This window comes from Lissotriton helveticus, chromosome 3_1 (assembly GCF_964261635.1).
Source record: "Lissotriton helveticus chromosome 3_1, aLisHel1.1, whole genome shotgun sequence".
NCBI classification, from domain to species: domain Eukaryota; kingdom Metazoa; phylum Chordata; class Amphibia; order Caudata; family Salamandridae; genus Lissotriton; species Lissotriton helveticus.
In genome coordinates this window covers 758,490,428-758,508,772 of record NC_136061.1, presented here as the reverse complement: position 1 = coordinate 758,508,772, position 18,345 = coordinate 758,490,428, and the positions used below count along the sequence as shown (strand labels likewise).

Genomic DNA, 18,345 nt, shown 5'->3' with positions numbered 1-18,345 from the left:
AGCTCATCCTCGATGAATGGGCGGCTGATCCCCTCCTTGTCCTGATGAAGACCTGCATTGACAATCTTAAATCATTGCTACTGGCAGGGTCGAAAAGTCGACGGTTGTTATAAGTCCAATCCTCAATGGGTCTCATTGCTTTAAACGAATGTAGATCAATTCCTGAGCTTGAGATACTTGGATTATACTTTGAAATTGGACACAGTTTTCATATTTTCAACTTGTAAATATCTCTTTATTAGCTTACAGTATCACATACATGTTCAATACACTGATTATGTCACATCTGCACTTTATTAACCTCGTCACTGTAAATAATGGTCACTTGCGCAGCTGCATTGATTGAACTTTTAGACATCCTTTCCGCATGGAAATTATTGTATTAAATTAAAAATTTCTTTTTCATAAACTCTAAATATAGCTAAATCATTCATTTCTTGTTACTATAAATGAATGTTCAATTTTGTCTGTTATTTTGCGCCATCATTTGATTTATTGTTTATATGATTGTTTTCAATTACACAGAAATAGCTACACCCGACAGAACCACTGTTTATTATAAAACAGACTTAGGGAACGGCTAAAACATGACCATTCTCGCCATAATGTGTTTCCATCTGGTCTACTTATTCTTGTCTCATCACTGTTTATAACTTAATTGTGTTCTCTGTGATAGCGCCAAGAGACTCTAGTAGCAGGAACCCACAACTTTATAAATAGAATAAATAAAATAGAATAAATAAAAAGCAGGACATGTTTTTGTCTAAATCACTTCTATTGGTAGCTTTACATAACATAATTACAGATTACACATGAATTCACCTCAATGAGACAATATTTTGACATCATATATCACTGCGTAACAAGAATCCATAAATTCCCAGTGTACCTCCGTCATTAACTCTTAAGGAAGAACATACTTACGAAACGGACTATGTGTAAATAACAACAAGATAAAAGATAGGTTTATTAAATCTACTGGACACCTTCCAGGTTTAAATAGTTGCAAATAGTGAAAGACCATCTGGACTAACACCTATATATTTAGGAGGCAGAACCTCATCACAGGAACCATAATGTAAACTTGTAAGTGCACATGCCAGTTTGGCCAGACATCTTAGACCAGCCCAACAGACATGCGCACTTAGGTTTCACCAACCCAGATGTATTTTACAGCTGGGTGGAGAACCGGCACAGACTCCTGTGCCTGAGTGAGCACAGACCAGCCTGCTCAGGCCAATCCCAGTGTTTCTCTCATGCCTGGTAAAGCATAAGAGCAGCGTCCGGATTGGGTGGGGAGTCTGTGAGTCTGTTCTGTGTGCTGCGTCACAGAGGAGCACGAGGCAGCCAGTAAAGGAGCACTGAGGCAGCCCACTGAGGAGCGCCAAGGCGGGCGGCTGAGGAGCACCGAAGCAGCCTGCAGAGGAGCACCGAAGCAGCCTGCAGAGGAGCACAGAGGCAGCCTGGCAGAGGAGTACTGGGGCAGGTGGCAGAGTTAGTTAAGTCTTTTTAATTTTTATTATTCACCCCGCACCTCCACCTAATATGTAAGCAGCTGCCACTGGATTACCACCCACACCAACTTTCCTACTTGGATTTCAGGAGAATATGTCACTTTTCACAGGTGCTTCATCATTGGCTGGGCTGACAATGAAGGTAAAAAACATCTCTGTGGACTCTTTCAAAATGTCGCTCCCAGACAGCATAGAATTCAAATGTTGGTTGCCCTACAAAGGTCAGCCATCATTCCCACCTTCTAATTGGAACCAGGAGAGAGAGAGAAGAGGAGAGAGAGCACGAGCGAGAAGAGGAGAGAGCGAGAAGAGGAGAGAGCGAGAAGAGGAGAGAGAGAGAGACAGAGTGGGGGAGAGAGGAGAGAGAGCTTGAAAATGATAGGAAATAATAGGCTCAAAGAGGTTTCTCACGAAAAAGAGGTCAGATACAAGCAGATAGATAGAGGTGAATTTGGGATCTAGCAAAGACTTTTAATCAGGTGTTTGAGCCAGCATTGTTTGAGCCAGGGGAGATGTTAAGAAAACCTCCGAATACTGGCTGTCAGAACTGGTGCAATAGTAAGTTTGCTCAATCGGACAACTATGGCAATAGTGAGGTTGCACAATCTGAGAACCTATTGCAATCCCATTAAGAGCCTAAGAATGTCCCCACAGGGTTGGGTTTCAGGACTGTAGTGAGTACATATATAGTAGGCACTGACAATATAAGTATAATGATTATTTGAAGGGAATTTGTGTAGTTTCCAGGAGACTTGCGAAGAATGTGTTCTATGATTTACTCAACTTAGGCAGTACTGATTTTAGATACATTTTAGGACTGTTGGAAGCCTGATTAATTGTGAATGCAAAGTTGTTTGCTTTTCGCCTAGTATATGGCAACTCAGTAACAAATTTGGAATGTCTTGCAACTCGGTTGGTCGAATGGAGGAGGTATTTCTTCCATTTTCTTTGATCCTATTACAAGTCTTGTGTCACTCAACCATTGAGAGCCTTCTCTTAGAGACAGCCTTTCTGACTGAAGAAATTGTGTTAGTTGGCTCTAAGATTGTAGGTTTGAGATGTTGTAAAACACAGAACGACTGTTAATAACCAGGAGGTCAGATCTCTTGTGATCTGCTTTGATACGTTTGGATGGAAAGAAAAAGATCTGGGATGTTTTAAGTTTGAACAGGATCTTGCATGGCTATGTTGGCAAAAAAAAGTGATCCGGTAATATGATCAGAAGAATGACACATGGTGAAGGAAGGATGTAAAGGCAGAGAATTTGCGTGTGGCCAGTGTGGTAAGTAGGAGCGTGGATAAGCTTGTGGATAATCAACAACAAAACGGATTCAGGGAGGGTCCAAGGGATATAAGGTTTAAAGACCCGTACCTGGTTATTATACCAAGCAACTTCTATATGTATAACACAGAAAACACAGAGGGTCTATCAGCTTAATTATATAGCTGGACTGTCAGTCCGAGTCACCAGGATCTCGGGGTGTATAAATCACATGAAGACAGCATAATTCAATATACGGTGAACACCATGTGTATAGGAAAAGCCAACACAGCGCAGATCATTCATACATGCCTGACAAATCCAGAACAATTAGTGAAGGGTTTCCATCAAATAGACTCGGTGATCAGTCCTATCATTTGGCCAAACCCAAGTGCATGTCAGTCTGGTCCCCTGATCATTGGGACAACAAACACCGCACCATCTATTGCTGGTTAAGGATTTGGTCCACCAACATACGCGAACCGTCAGGGATGGCTGATCCTTGATGGTCAAGTGAATAGCAGTGCAACAAAGAAATAGTGACTTTAAAATAGGATGGAATGTCCTCCTACTAATAACTTTATTCTGCGGACGAACCACACCTCCTAGTTAAAAACCAAGAACAGTGCAAGAGAGACAGTCAAACAAATATCTGTCTGATAACGGGCCAACATGTTTCTGCCTATCGGGTATAAAATCCCATGGCATTCGTCAGGGCCTCTGTTCTTTCAATAGTTGCACAAGTAGTAGTGAAACAAAAGAAACACCACCACCACCAAAGTGAGAGAAATAAAAAATTAGAAAGGTTGAATACGGTACAACCTGTAACAGCCGCAGACATTAGCCCTCCATGTCAATAAGGAAATACAAATTCTATGGAGGAAAATGTATAGTCGTTAATTATGGACTGACTGTGTCAGTTACCCACATACATGGTATCACCAAAAATAAATGAAAAAATTATATAATATATTCATGCTCACCCTCCATGGTAGGGAGAAGGACCTCACCTCACCTGGACCTTGCTCAGGTTGTACGAGGCCCCGCGCTACATAGATACAAGAAGGGAAACAGAAATGGAGCACCCTAAAGCGTGGATTACACAGCCTATTGATAGGCCCAATGTGATTCCTGTATAAAAAATCCCCTTATATCTAGGGACCAACATGTAATGAGACTCTAGCACTCAAACTTAGTGCGCCCTGCCTCAAAGCCTCCCAGGTCTATCATCTAACATAAAATTGTACTCATACAGATATATTACGTGTTGCTAGTGTCACTAGTCAAAAGCTACAAACTAAATCAACAACATTCTCTATAACTGTATTTACATACTGGGATTATAAAGACTCCTTATTAGTCTGATCTGTTGTAGACTCACCTATCCGTCGGTACCTCAAGCTTCCATCTGAGACTTGGGGGAGGCACCGACTTGTAGATGGTCTCTTCTTTAATAGTATCTCCGGGGGTTGATTGTATGGTAACCCTCCGCCTCAGTTATTAATGAAGGTCTTGAATTGTATATGTTATGTGATCCCAGAGTGGTTTGATTAGTCCCCAGTGGCATCTCCCTGCTTCTTCAGTAACTTGAAAACAGGAGCATTGTTTATTCACCCTGTTTTTGATGGATTTAGGGGCGCACTACTTTGTGCTCGAAATCGCGCGAGAACTCGCGCTTAGAACTACTGGATGACATCATAAACTCCATCTTTGTAGTTCGTTACAATGCAGTTGCTATGGGTAATCACCTCGGGCCCAGAACTACTAAATGAGGTCATCTCCTCCATCTTTGTAGTTCGTTGAGTATCGGTTTTTATGGGTGATAGAAAGCACAAGGACGCTTCCGATCAGAACCCTATCATGCTCAGTGTTATTATGCTCAGTGTTATTATTTGTGCTGAAGATCAAAGGCACAAAAGTAGAGCGCTCGACATTGCGCTAAATACAAACGCATTAAAAATGCGGCGCTCTACATTACAGGACATTCTATGTTATATTGCAAGTCTCACAGGACCTTGAAAGATATGAACTGAACGATGATATCGACTTGCCCGTTTGTGGTAGTATGTTTACTATACCGATGACCGCAGCAATACTGGATATTATCCAGTCAATTATCTAAAAATGCTCTAACTTTGTTTTGAAGGATAGAGTTATATAATCAATACTCTAAGACGTGTCAGCCAGACTATAAGTATGGCTATATAGAATCATTGTGTCTACAGTCAAGGTTCTCGCCAACAGTGTATTTCCAAGAACCACCACCTAACAGTAAATGAAGAAATATTAGTGGTACATAGTCTGCTCCACCTATGAGACACAGACACTTCTTCTGGAGGTCATATTTATAAGGTGTGTGTTAGTTGTAATAATGCAAGCTGCAGCAATACAAAGCCTCGGCCCTCTTTGTGTTAATGAAACTTATGCCGCCGCCGCTTATATAGTTGTATTTGTTAAAGTATAACACCTCTATACAACCCAAAAGTGTATATCTCAGTTCATATTGAAATATCTACGTTCATACAAAACGGGGGGCCTCTGCTGAGGTAAGCTGAACCCGTGGTTGGAACCCTATAATAGGGTCCATGGAATATCATCGTTTAATCCATATTTATCTGTCTGGAGCTTGTAAATCCATTTTTGTTCCTTTGAGAAAAGGTAACTCGACACATCACTTATGTGTCCAGGTATGTAGGGCTTCTCAAGGACAGTCCATTGGAAATCGGTTTCATTGTGCTGTCGATTAGGTGGTGGAAGCGTTATATCGACGACGTGTTGGTGGTGTGGAGAGGCTCTTTGGATTCTGTTAAAGAATTCCATCTGTGGTTGAACAGCAGAAACCATCACCTTAAATTTACGATGGCGGCACATAAAGAAAGGATTGCTTTCTTGGATTTGTCCATTTTTCCATCTATGCTACACCTGCAGGCCTGCAGAGTGAGCTTTAACATGTCCTTTAACACTGAAGTAAACTAAGGCGGTCCTCTATCTTGACTACACAGCAGCAGTACAGCAACATCGAAGCATATTTAAGGCAGGTAAGTGCATGCTCAGAGCTCTTGATGTGAAATAAATGCATGCATTTCCATCAAAACTAAAAAATACTAGATGGCAAGGAGGTTGACTTCTTAACATACTCTGCTGCAACCAGGGAATGGGCCAAACAATGTACCGAGATGCAAGACCAGGTTAAAAGAAGCAGGAAAGTTAAAGGAACAGCTAAGGACAATTTATATAACCTTCAAGGGATTTGGCAGAGGTGGCTAGACAGGAAATGACAGAATAAGTGTCTGCATGGCAAAACAAGCTGAACGGTGAGAAAAGAGAGTACTTTGACGTAGCCCTATGAGTTGGAGTCAGCAATGAACATTGAGAGGTTGGAATGGACAATGTGAGGCCGTCGACGACTGCATGAAATTAATTTGAAAATCACATTTCGACTTGCACACTGTATTAGAATTACACTTTAGAATGCATTTAAACCTTTGCACAAATAATTGTGCATTGAAAAATAACATGTAGGCAAATGTGCCTGCTTTAAACGTGTAAAGAATCCCTTTTAGAATGCATTTTTAACTGTGTTAAAAGAATGCATAAGAAAATCACACAGAGGGAAAATGTGCTTGCTTTAAACGTGTAGGAATAATTTGCGTTAAGAAAAAGGTAGTACGCTATCATTCTCGAAGTGCTTCCGTAACTAGACCCAAGCCATATTTTCTTTTGACTTTTGCTCACAGCTTAATAGACTTGTATTTAGAACTTTTGCTTAGCGCCAGCATCCTATTAAAGAATGCGCTGACTTTAAGATTATGTTCTATTGGCTCATCACACCCTATCAGACCACCCGCTTTAACAATGAACTTTGCTGTGGATTTAGAATGAATACACTGTTAGAACGAAGTATAATTTAGACATATTTTATGTATGCTTAATCAGGACATTGTCCAAAGATTAGTTTCATTGCATTTAACTAGCAGTTTGTATTCACAATGGGACATTAGATGCAGCTAATACCGTAGGCAATCGGTTTCTCATGAGAACTTTCCTCCATGTTTCCATGTTTGCAACATTGAATTTACTATGTACCAGGGTAAATGTTTACCGTGGGAATCGGGAGAAGCAGCAGATGTTGATGTCACCATCAGATGAGCAGTTCCCATTACCTGAGAAATCAAACGCCTACTAGTCTTTGATACAAGATACATTATTGTGAATTCTTAAACTATTTTTGAGTGTTCCTAGGGAGAGAGACGGAACTTGAGAACCTTGTCATTACTGAGTACCCTTTTGACTCTTTTTCAAGAGTTGTTCTATGTAGAATCTTCTACTTTGCTCCTCACGGCTGACAGCTACTGCTGACTGTGACTTTACCCTCTTTTTATCCTGATTCTTCCTGATCAATGTTACTGCAAAGATTATTCATCTATCACTGATATTTTACCAGCTGCAGCTGGTAGCTGTGGGGAACTCAGTTGAGTTTTCAGAATGACTGCATGAAAAGTTCAAGACTATCTATGCCCTGAAAATCTTGCTCCTTTCAAGAAGGAACGCTTCAAGAGTTCTTTAATTAGGGTAGGTTAGTCTCTTTCAAACTAGTTTAGTGACAAATTTCCTTTATGGAACACTCTGTTTGATTTATGCTGTCACTAACCAATCTTTTATCCGACCTTTCTGTAATCTGGACTAACTGGAATAAAGATGACAACACCATACTAATCCTTTTAAGATAAAGGTTTTGGAAACATCCTCAACTTGTCATCATTGACTGAAAATATAGAACCTGACAGTTGATGATATTTATGACCTGAACTTTTTTTCCTAGCTCCATTCGCAACACAGTAGCAAAGGTCCATCCGGCCTGTCAAGCGTCCTCTGGATTTTGAGGGTCCAAGGTGTACATTCTGGTGTCTGGTTTAATACACTGTTTTTGCCAATCCTTGGGCACTAACAAAGATCACCCATAGATCACCTGATGACGTAATTTTTAGGCTGGTACATTGTACTATTTTTATGAGTTGGAGCGTAAATGTTACTGTTATTACAGCAGTTGAGGGTTAGCTATGTGCTTGGTGGCAGGGACCATATTGCACCCACACCGCACGCGGTTTATTCCCCCTCACCTCCCCACACACACACACACACACACACACACGTCGGCTGAAGGCTACATGAGAGGGCAGCTCAGGCTTGTCCACAGGGCTATTGTTTGGGGTTGGTGTGTTTCGTTCCCTGACACAGCATGATTTTGCATTTGTTTTTGTACTAGTGTTTCAGACAGGCAGGCACTGCCCATGAATCAAGTTATCCACAACAGAACACATGATACCCAGCATGACGTTTAGATGAGCTACTCACCCCTGGGTGACGAGGATATCTCAACATGCTCCTTAAATGCACCATCAGGTATTGTAACAGTGCGACAAGGTCATCACCATGACAACTTCAAACTATATCATAACATGGAGCAGGAAGAACTACGGGAATCCACGGGAAAGGTATACAATCTAACCTTATATGAGTATGAGGAGGTTGGCCTTCGCATACCTCCAATAAACTCTAACTAAACCTTAGGGTACTAATCTGAGTAAAAGATGGAGCTGTCATCTTTATCATACAACCTACTCAGTTTATATCAAAGGGACAGCATATTATTGACTTTGTAAAGTGTGTGATTACTCAAGGGTGTTCTGGCAATAAGTTAAGTTGTTTCACTTTGCTTATCAAGTATTTAAAACAAATGGAGTGAAGGAAAATATTAAATGTCTACTTACAAATATTTGGTAAAAATCTAAGTTTTTAAAAAGCGTGCAAACTTTTAAAACATTCTTTCCGACCGTATTTTGATCAGCAGGTTGTTTCATGCCTGTGCTGTAATCACAACGAAGTTGTGTCATCCCAGTCTAGATTTCCGATTCTTGGGTATGGTGAACAGATAAGAAGAGGCGGAGCTAAGCAACCTAAACGGGAAATGCTTTTTAAACATACCATAGACGTAAGTAGTGTTGTCTGCTGGATAAAAGGGGAGAGGAGTTGGCCTAATGCTTGCTAGGGTGGTCGACTTCGAATCTGGGGAACCGGACTCAGTCTCGGCAAGGACGCTGAACATCCTGTGATTTTGGGCAAATCACTTAATCTCCCCGTGCCTAACAAAAATGAATGTAAACACTGATGTAACGTAACTGGTGCTATGTAAAGCGCTCTGATACCCGATATCGGGTCAAGTTTGTGCTATATAAAACTCCGGGAACAAAAAGGGTCTGGTGATGCATAGGGGCTTAACTCAGCATCTTTTCGCACTGGGAGCCAGGTTAACTTTTGAAGGCAAGTAGAAACATTTTCACATTTTTGAATACCAAATATCAGTGTAGCCACCACATTTTGAATTCATTGTAATCAATATAGTAACAGTAAATTATTACTCCGCACTTTACTCTGAAGGCATGACAGCTGCTGGCGCAAACCACTTTGTGAGCCAAGTCGAGTGTGAAGAGACAAATCCTAGAATACAGAGGTACACTGGGCGCCTTTTTAACAACTGCGGACATTAGGTCAAAGACAATAGACTTGGCATCAGGAAAGACCCCTGGCAGCAATAAATTGCCAACAGAGTTTTGCTTACCCTATGGTGCAACACTAGCCATGAAGCTACACGCCATGTGTATGGCATCCTGTAAAGCAGTGAGCAGAAATCTTCAACTAAGGAAGCCCTGATAGTGGTATGTTGCTCAAAGCCAATGCAGACCTAGTACATGTGGCCTCATATAGACTATATGCACTTCTCAATACATACTGTAAGATATTAGGCAAGTTATTGGCCAATAGGATCGCTCCACTTCTATCTGACCTAGCAATCCCAGATCACCCCAAGTTCATACTGAATAGGAGTAAAGCTGTGAAAGTTAGAAGATTGTTTTATGAGATGAAGGTTGCTGGTGGGATACTGGTCATCCTTTGGTGGTACCCATAGATATTGAGAAGGCCTTCAGTTTATTGAATTGGGAGTATTTGTTGGCCACACTTCGAGCGATCGGGTTTGGCCTAAAGGTCCTGACCTGGATAAAGCTGCTGGATGCCACTCCAATGGCCAGGGTGTGATGGGTAATATAATCTCACATCCCTTCAAGATTGAACTTGGCATGCAAAAGATGTTTAACCTCCTGTCCCTGCTCGCGTTGGCACCTTGGTCAATTCAATTCCATCATAAAGTTAGGAACCGAAGACTCAAGGTTAATGGGTACAGTCATGTCATCTCCCTGTACGCAGGCAATACGATTTTGTATCAGAGCGATGTGGTTCAAAAACTGGACTCTGCACTTCAGGCTCTGCAATAATTCAGGGCACTCTCCGAACTGAGAATAAGTAGAATGTAGTCCAAGTTGAGATCAGTGGTATTAGAAGGGGTGGATTTACCTAAATTAGCACTCAGACGGGAGGTCTGAAAATGGAAAAGAACTGCCTGGAGGGTAATCTGAACAAGGCCTTGTCCTTACCAAGGAGCTGGACACAAGTCTGCAATAAGTCGCCCTTCTGGGATGTTGAAGGTTGGCTATTGGTAAAATGGTGCCGCCCCCGAGTTTCATTTACTATTTCGCAGTCATGCCAATAGACATATCAAGTACCTTTTTTATCGAGGCCTAGAAGCTGTTGACAGCTAGTATAGGAAAAAAAAGATATAAGGTGCTGCTCAAGAAGTTTCAGCTTACTCCAGATGAGGGAGGCCTGGAGCGCCCAATTTTGAACATTACATTCTGACTCCACAATGCAAGGGAGAGGGTGATGAACTGCAGACCCCCTCAACCCTAGCTTAAACTACTTGCAAACAGACCTGGCGGAAGGTATCACAGACGCATCAATTTGCATGCTGCGTTGTAATTGCTAGTCCACAGAATTGCAATATACATTGAGAGGACTGCTTAAGCACTGGGCTTGCTGCTGTGGTACATACGAGACTGCGTGAAATTGAGGAAAGCACTAGATAGATAGCAATGGAAAGGCACTAGGTTGACTACAACTGGGGTCCTTTGCCATGGCACCAGACAGCATCATTTTACGTCATTAAAGAAGATACTCCTTATTCCGCCAACCCAATTCCTAACACACAGTGCAAGCTTCTGCATCGGACCTACCCGACACCCAAAAGACCGAGTAGAATGTATCAAGGGGATCTAGACATGTACCTGCAATATTCCTCTAATGGGGCAGATCTAATGCACATGTTTTGGCAACACAATATCTTGAATTTTGGCGAGGGGTCATTCAGTTCATACAGCAGTTCACTAGTTCTAGAATGGATGCCCTTTCAGTGGAGTGTCTCCTGGAGAGCTGCAAGCATACAAAAACTAGTAAGATCGGGTGTAAATCTGCTGACTTTGCACTGATTTTAGACAGGCCACATCATGGTAATCTTCAAATGCCTCACTGATCACCAAGTTGAAGGCAGGTTATGCGGGTGAGCAGAGGATAGGAGTATTACTTTGTCAAGGCAGGAGACTGGAGGGGAGCAGACTGGAAAGGAAACAGCACTGTCTTTTGATGTAAATGTAAAAATCATGCAAATGGATGGGCGACAGAAAATGCTCTTTTTGCATTGATGAGTAAATTGCACGGTCTTCATTCTCTTGAACTTGTTCTATGACGCTCAATTCTAGAGGAATGTCTGCATATAGGCGCAGGAGTCTGAACACCCCCTTCGATGTGGGCAGAAGGCAAGGGATGCCCTGGTTGGAGAGTATCCAATGAGGATTTGCGCTGTGAGGTGGATGACGTCATAGATCATACCAGAGCATTTTTCTTTGGGAAAGCCAATGGAGACTCAATTAACCTGGTAATGAAGGACAGCCCTGGGAGGCCTTTACCTCAATGCTGTTATTTGGATTCTGCATTCGCTTGATACAGTCGCTTTCAAGTCTCTACAATAAGCATTATGTAAGAAACGCACCAAGTTCAACACTTTAACTAACAGTCCTATTTTGTATTGGTCTTTAAAGGCAGCACAATTACAGTTTTAGGGGCATATGTATGAAAAACCTGTATTGCGAGTTCTTAATAGCGATTTTTTGCGAATCGCTATTAAGGACTCGTAAAATGGAATATATGTAGGAATCGCAATATTAATTGTGATTCCTTAATAGTCCTTATTTGTGAAACGCAAATTGCGATTCGCAATTAAGGAATACTTTCCCATTTATTACTATGGGCAATGGGAAGGCATTTGCAATTTGCAAGTACCTATTAGGTACTCGCAAATTGCGAATGCAATTTCAAGGGTGCAAGGCTATGAAAAGGACACCCTGTTGCACCCCCGAAATGTGTATGTGTGCACATGTAGCGCACATACATGCCCATAAGGGCATATATGTGTGCCACATGGCACTTTGAAAAATGCAAAAAAGTTCAATTTTCAAAGAAATCGCAAATTACCACCAACTTGAAGTTGGCGGTAATTTGCGATTTCTTAGGCCAAAATCTCACAACGTGGGTGCTTCCTGCATCGCATTTAAGGAATCTCAATTTGCGATTCCTTAAATGCAATCGCAAAATAGGGAATTGCTAATTTCGAGATTCCCTATTTTGTGATGGCCTTTTGGGATGATAGATCCCAAAAGGCCTTCTCTCGTTCGCAAACAGGCCGTTTCTGAAAATCGGCCCGTTTGCGAACAGGAAAAGGGCTTGATACATATGCGCCTTAATGTGCGTGGGCTTGCAGTGCAGATCTTTCACCTCCATGTATCTAGCTATGACATAAAAAAGGAAACCATGTTCTTGCATGCAGTCACAACACTTGTGGAGTTTGGATTGGATGTTTCTCGACAAATTCAGATCGTAATATTCTGCCACTACATTATATTATTTTACAATCCAATACCTGCTAAGCTATGAACACAGAACATGGTGACCTACAAAGCCCAAAGATCTATCCATACATATTTATATGAACAGAGCTCAAGATTTTACTGCTTGTGCATTAACTTGCACACTACAAGCGTTTACTGCACAATTGTGGAAAAAAAATCTTCAATGGATAAAAATTATACTAACAGGGACTAATGCTGCATAATTTGCATTTAGGCCTGACAATGTTAATAGTTTGGTGGCTGTCATTATGATGAAATACGTATTTTACACACAACTGAACTATTTCCCATATTTCACGATTCTCAATGAAATACAGGTTTTTATATAGATGGTCCATGGATATATGCAGTTGCCTTGTATTTATTATAATGTGTTTTATGATGTTGGTTTTCGCTAGACATTCGAGGAACGCCATTGGCAGTGTTTTAATCACACTGTCAGAGGTGCTGAAAGACTGATAAAAATCTATGTACTGTAGAAGCTTACCTGTACTTGAGTGGGAACATGATTGCTTCCAACGCCCTGCAAGCATCGCTGAGACGTTGGAAACTTGTTGAGTGAAAGACAACTTTGTTTTCCGTCAGAACAGCACAAAGTAAGCTGAGCACATTTTGGATTCCTAGAGGGAAAAATGGAACGTTTCCACATTTAGAAAAAGGATACAGTTTAATGAACCACACTGTCAACAATAACATCCTATAACAGGAAAAAACTGAAAAACCTGTTACCACAGCTGAGTCACCCCTTACACTATGGCCAGATTTTCAAAAGATCGCATGCCACTCGGGGCCTGCTGAAAGGATCCTTTGAAAAAGAGGCCAAATCTCTGTCTCTTCGCTGGGAGCTTCGCGTGTCAAGGTAGTTTGTTTGTAAATCCTTAAATGATTAGCACATATGTCGCACTATGTTTATTTGGTTTCACATTTATTTACTGGGATACTTACCCTTTAAACATCAAAATTACCTCCTGATGTGAGTGCAACTTCATTTTCCATTGTGGCACATGTGGACGTGCTGCCTGTCATTAAAGTGATAGGACAGCTTCATGACTATTATGCTAATTTGGGTGACTGCTCTGAAAGTAGCGCTGTATATTCACCGATGGGCACTTAACATAAAATGTGAAGGAGCATATACCTAAATGTGGCTCAAAGTCGCCATACTGATAAAACTGTGCTGCCATTATGGATGGAAACACTATTCCATGACAAAACATGAAATTAACCAAGTGCTGTGTGAGTAGTCGCAGGGGAGACCGGTGGTGACAAGAATTTCCTACCAGCACATATTCAATAGCGATATTCACACTCCACTGATCCGAATAGCTCTGATTCTGCCTCTTAGGCAGATCCTCGGTCCCAAACATCCACAAGGTTATTGCCTGGAAGCAACTGTGGCTCTGTTCTAGCCACTACCAATACAAAGCACATGCTCCAAAATAATGTAGCTGCTGATTTCTTTTTAAAAGTAGCACATCTAATTGAGGCGAATTACAGTCCATTTCTGTAGTGGGAGTTACCTTTTCTTTTTTAGTTTGCCACCTTTTTTCTGTTTGTTCAACAAGAGTAACAGTGTTCTTCCCTCTCCCACTGTTTAAAGTTGAGTTGTTAGGGTGATAGCCCTGGGGACTCACAAACTGGAGTTCTTCTTGTTGAAGAGCGTCAATTAAGCACAAAGCTTGTGTCCAAGAATATGCAGCTCTGGATGTGCAAGCACAGGGTGGCAAACACTTGGCATCAACACTAATGAGCACTTAAATTTACCATAATGCCTTAGAAGGACAGGTAATGTGCTCTCCGTCACTGTTTGTAGTTACAAAACTTTGTTAATTCTGCAATTAAGACACTCAAACTCTTATGCATTAAACTGGCCTCAGGTTTAGTTACATTTGAACCCTTTTGTGTCCCTTAATATGAACTTCATTTTGTCATGTGTCCCAGTTAGGACTAGGGGGAAACACTGTCACTTTTACATGTACACGCGTTCGTTCCTAAAGTTGCCTTCACTCCCTCACAATGACTTTTACCACGCATTTGCAACAGTGACAGTGCGGATTTGTTCCTACCAAACTATACGTGCATACAATCCAACTTTGCAAGAACACTACTGTGATACCTTGACACATCATGTACAAGGTTAATACATACATTGTGCAAATATGATGTTTCGTACATATTGCGACAGAGCTATCTATAACACAAACAATGGCGGCTTGACCAAGATCTCAGCCCAGGGCAAGGATGCCTTTTGCTGTACATAAACATCCGTTTCCGGGTGTTGACAGAGGAGCGCTTTGAAGTCATTGGTGAGGTCTCTACATGCTGATGTTTCAGCCCAGCAGTCAGCGGATATCTCTATGAGGGGTGTCCAGTTCGTGACTACGACGGGGACCTGCATTCTTTCCCTTCAGGTAACTGGGTTGGATCATCCAGTACGGGGATTCTTGGCAGAACACATACACATGCCCTAGACACTTAGGTTAGGGGGCGCATACTAGAGGTACGCCAGATCTCTATATTGTTTTATGTGCTTGCATATATACATTGTTTTAGCCTGATGGTGGCACTTTTCATTCTGTTCACTATCATAACATTCCTAATAACTTTTGTTTGCTTCTGTCTATTGATCATTTCAGCACATATATTTTATACAAGAATCAGGTTGATTAAATGAATATTGAAAACTTCCACTGTGTATTTATTCCTTGTATATTCCTCTGAGAAAAAAGGGAGCACGACGACTGACTGGGCAAAATGGTACTAGATCTGTTACCACGATTCCTGGGGGATTATGGTTGTAATGTTCAGTGGTCGCCAGAACCATTTTCAACCCGCCTAGGGTTGGGGGGGGTTATGGTGGCATTGTGAGTAGGCCTGGGTGTGAAATTTCGCTCCGCTTGCGGAGTTTGCTGAGTTTTACCCACTCCGTGCTCCGTGTATCTGAGTTTTTCCTCGTTCACCAACGACAAGTTGGCAAGCGAGGAAAATCTTACGCCAGACCACGTCCCGGCAAGATTTCTCAACACAGGCGGTCGCGGACAGCCACTTCTGTTTGCGTTGAGGAAGCTGCCGCTTGAGTACAACATCTACTCGAGTTGCAAAAAGAAGCAGTGCCCTCTTGCGCTGTTGATGGTGCAGTTCGCAGAGATTTTCTAACACAGGATAAACACTCACACTAAGAATCAGCACTAACAGCGCAACGTAATGTACTCCTTCGCTTGCGGAACTCTTTGTATCACAGCTGAATTTTTACACGGAACACCGCAAACTCTGCCCAGGCCTAACAGTGAGCTAGCTGGCCTATAGAACAACATATTCTGAGAGGGTGCATGGAATCAAATCTGGCACCAACCCAACGGTTAGGCTGTCCACAAACGAGCAGTTCCTGCAATAGAGTGGGAAACTACACGCAATTTGACCAAAGTTCATTTCTTTATGTAAACGATATTACACATATTGAAGAAAGTATCCCATTTGCGCTTCAGTTTAAATGATCTCCTCTGAAGATGTACGGCACTGCCTCAATCTCTTTTACACTAACCACACAAGCAATGAAGCAATCTCTTTGATGTATGACGAACAATACAGATTTTAAACGTGACAATCATAACATATTTTAACACTAGGAAAGAAATGTCTAATATGCACACTAAAATAGTCTAAATCATACTAACAAATGACTAGCAAAGGAATTACGATAATCATGTTAATGAATGTGCAAGGTATCTAAGGGCCTGAATACGAGTACAAGTGCTATTTGTTGCACCTGAAAAATAATGATACCATGGGGTTCGTTATTTATCGGGTGAGATGAATTGTACCTATTACCAGTGCTGAGAAATAACATGGGGATTTTGCCTTTTAAAGCACCAAAATCTGCATGATACGGTAAACACCGCTGCTCTTCAGTTTAGGAATGCAGGGACCTCTTGTAGTTGGTTTTATGGCTGTATTATGTGGCCTGGTGAGTGTAAAAACATGTTTAAAGTATTTTTTTAAAGTTTACTTTATGTGCTTTATTGAAATGTTTATTGACAAAGCCAATAGGCTTGCCTTTTATATATTGAAATCAACTCACATTAAAAACAACTCTGGAAATTCACAGAAAAAAAAAGTGAAAGTGACAGTTATAGTTAGGTATTGAAAAACCTTAATTCACTGGAACAACAAAGGTTAAAGTGATTTTATAGTTAGGTGAAAATACTAGGTGAACTATACCATTGTAAACTCTAATAAAGCACTGACATTCATCAGTTATAGTTATCTCAAATAACTATAACTTGTGCCCTAATGAAATTATAACTCGCGCCCCGGCCACGCACTGCTAATTACCTCCCATATTATATCACTCATGACATGTTCTATGATATTACTGATAACATCACTACAACGTATGAAATTACATCCTTGATGACAAAACTGTGCATGGTGCAATCACGATTATAGTTGCAGTGCTCACCACAGCAGAATAATTAAATCTTTTTTAGATTACGGATCCTAATTATAATGTCTCTTCAATTTAAGTTTTTCTAATCAGTTGTGTGTATGTATGTATGGTTTGTGGTATTTCTATGGTGGGAACCTAGTCAAAAAGCAGTGGAGCTCTCTACAGGGTCAAATACAAGCAAAACCTGAAAGAGTGAAAAGAGGCAGCTGGTTTGTGTACTCTAAATATTTCAAAAGGCAAATGAAATTACACACATCATGTTATTTCACAATGGAGAAAGCTCTCAATTTTTACCATACATTATGGTACAAAAAACCCATTTATCCATGCACCAATTGACAAAAATCACTTGGTTTCTGCAAAGACAACCCTTCATAATGTTCCGCTGAAACAATACTTGGTCAAAGGTGGTAAAAACATGTTACTGTGGTAATATGTACTTCAATATCTTGGCAAAAGATTATAGTCACATTAAATTCTCATAGGCAGACATCCAAATGCTGAGCTAAAGTTAGGGAAAAAAACATACACAGTGGAAATATTTACTACATGAATAGTATGCTTAATTTAGTAATGGCAGCGGTTTGAAACGTTCTCAACCATTACCAATTATTAGAACACTGGAATGTTGAAAACTCCATTGTAAACAATGGAGTGCTCCAGGCTTCTAAAATAGCCCTAGAGTCTGCCTTAGCGGGCTCTACTAGCCACTCAAGGTTCGCTCCAGTGTTGAAGGCCGAAGGCGAGGGCCTTTAATAAGGGAGTGGGCCTTTAATGGTCAGTACAGCCCGCTATGAAGAGCCCTAAGGATATTAGAACATTCCGGCCCTGGAGTTCAGAATGTTCTAATTTGTAAAACAAAGGCCTCATGCAGCCCGAGGGGGTTAAAATCACTTTGGGCTCTGTGAGGCCTTTGTTAAACATTGGAATGTTGATGATCCGGTCTTCTACCAGCCATTAGAAGCCTGGAGCACTCCATGGTTTTCAATGGGGCACTCAACATACCAATATTCAAATGGTTGGTAGAAGTCCGGAGCTCCAACATTTCAATGTTGTTTTACAGCTAATGCTGTGAACAAAGGACTCATGGAGCCCGAAGGCCTTTGTTTTACAAATTAGAACATTCTGCCCTCTAGGGGCGGAATGTTCTAATAGCCTTAAAGCCCATCATAGTGGGCTCGACTGGCCATTAAAGGCCTGCTCCCTTGTTAAAGGCCCTCGCGGAGTGGGCCTTTAATGGCCGGTAGAGCCCACTATGGTGAGCTCTAA

At 41.3% G+C, this 18,345-nt stretch overlaps 1 protein-coding gene across 5 annotated transcripts in view; it reads right to left on the bottom strand.

Moving 5' to 3' along the window:
- The window catches only part of SBF2 (SET binding factor 2), a 2,295,537-nt gene that overhangs the window by 1,272,347 nt on the left and 1,004,845 nt on the right, over window positions 1-18,345 (bottom strand). For all 5 annotated transcript variants that reach the window (XM_078680952.1, XM_078680953.1, XM_078680956.1 and 2 more), the window contains one exon: window positions 13,117-13,249. In XM_078680952.1, the coding sequence (XP_078537078.1) occupies window positions 13,117-13,249 (133 nt within the window). The remainder of the gene's footprint in view (window positions 1-13,116; window positions 13,250-18,345) is intronic.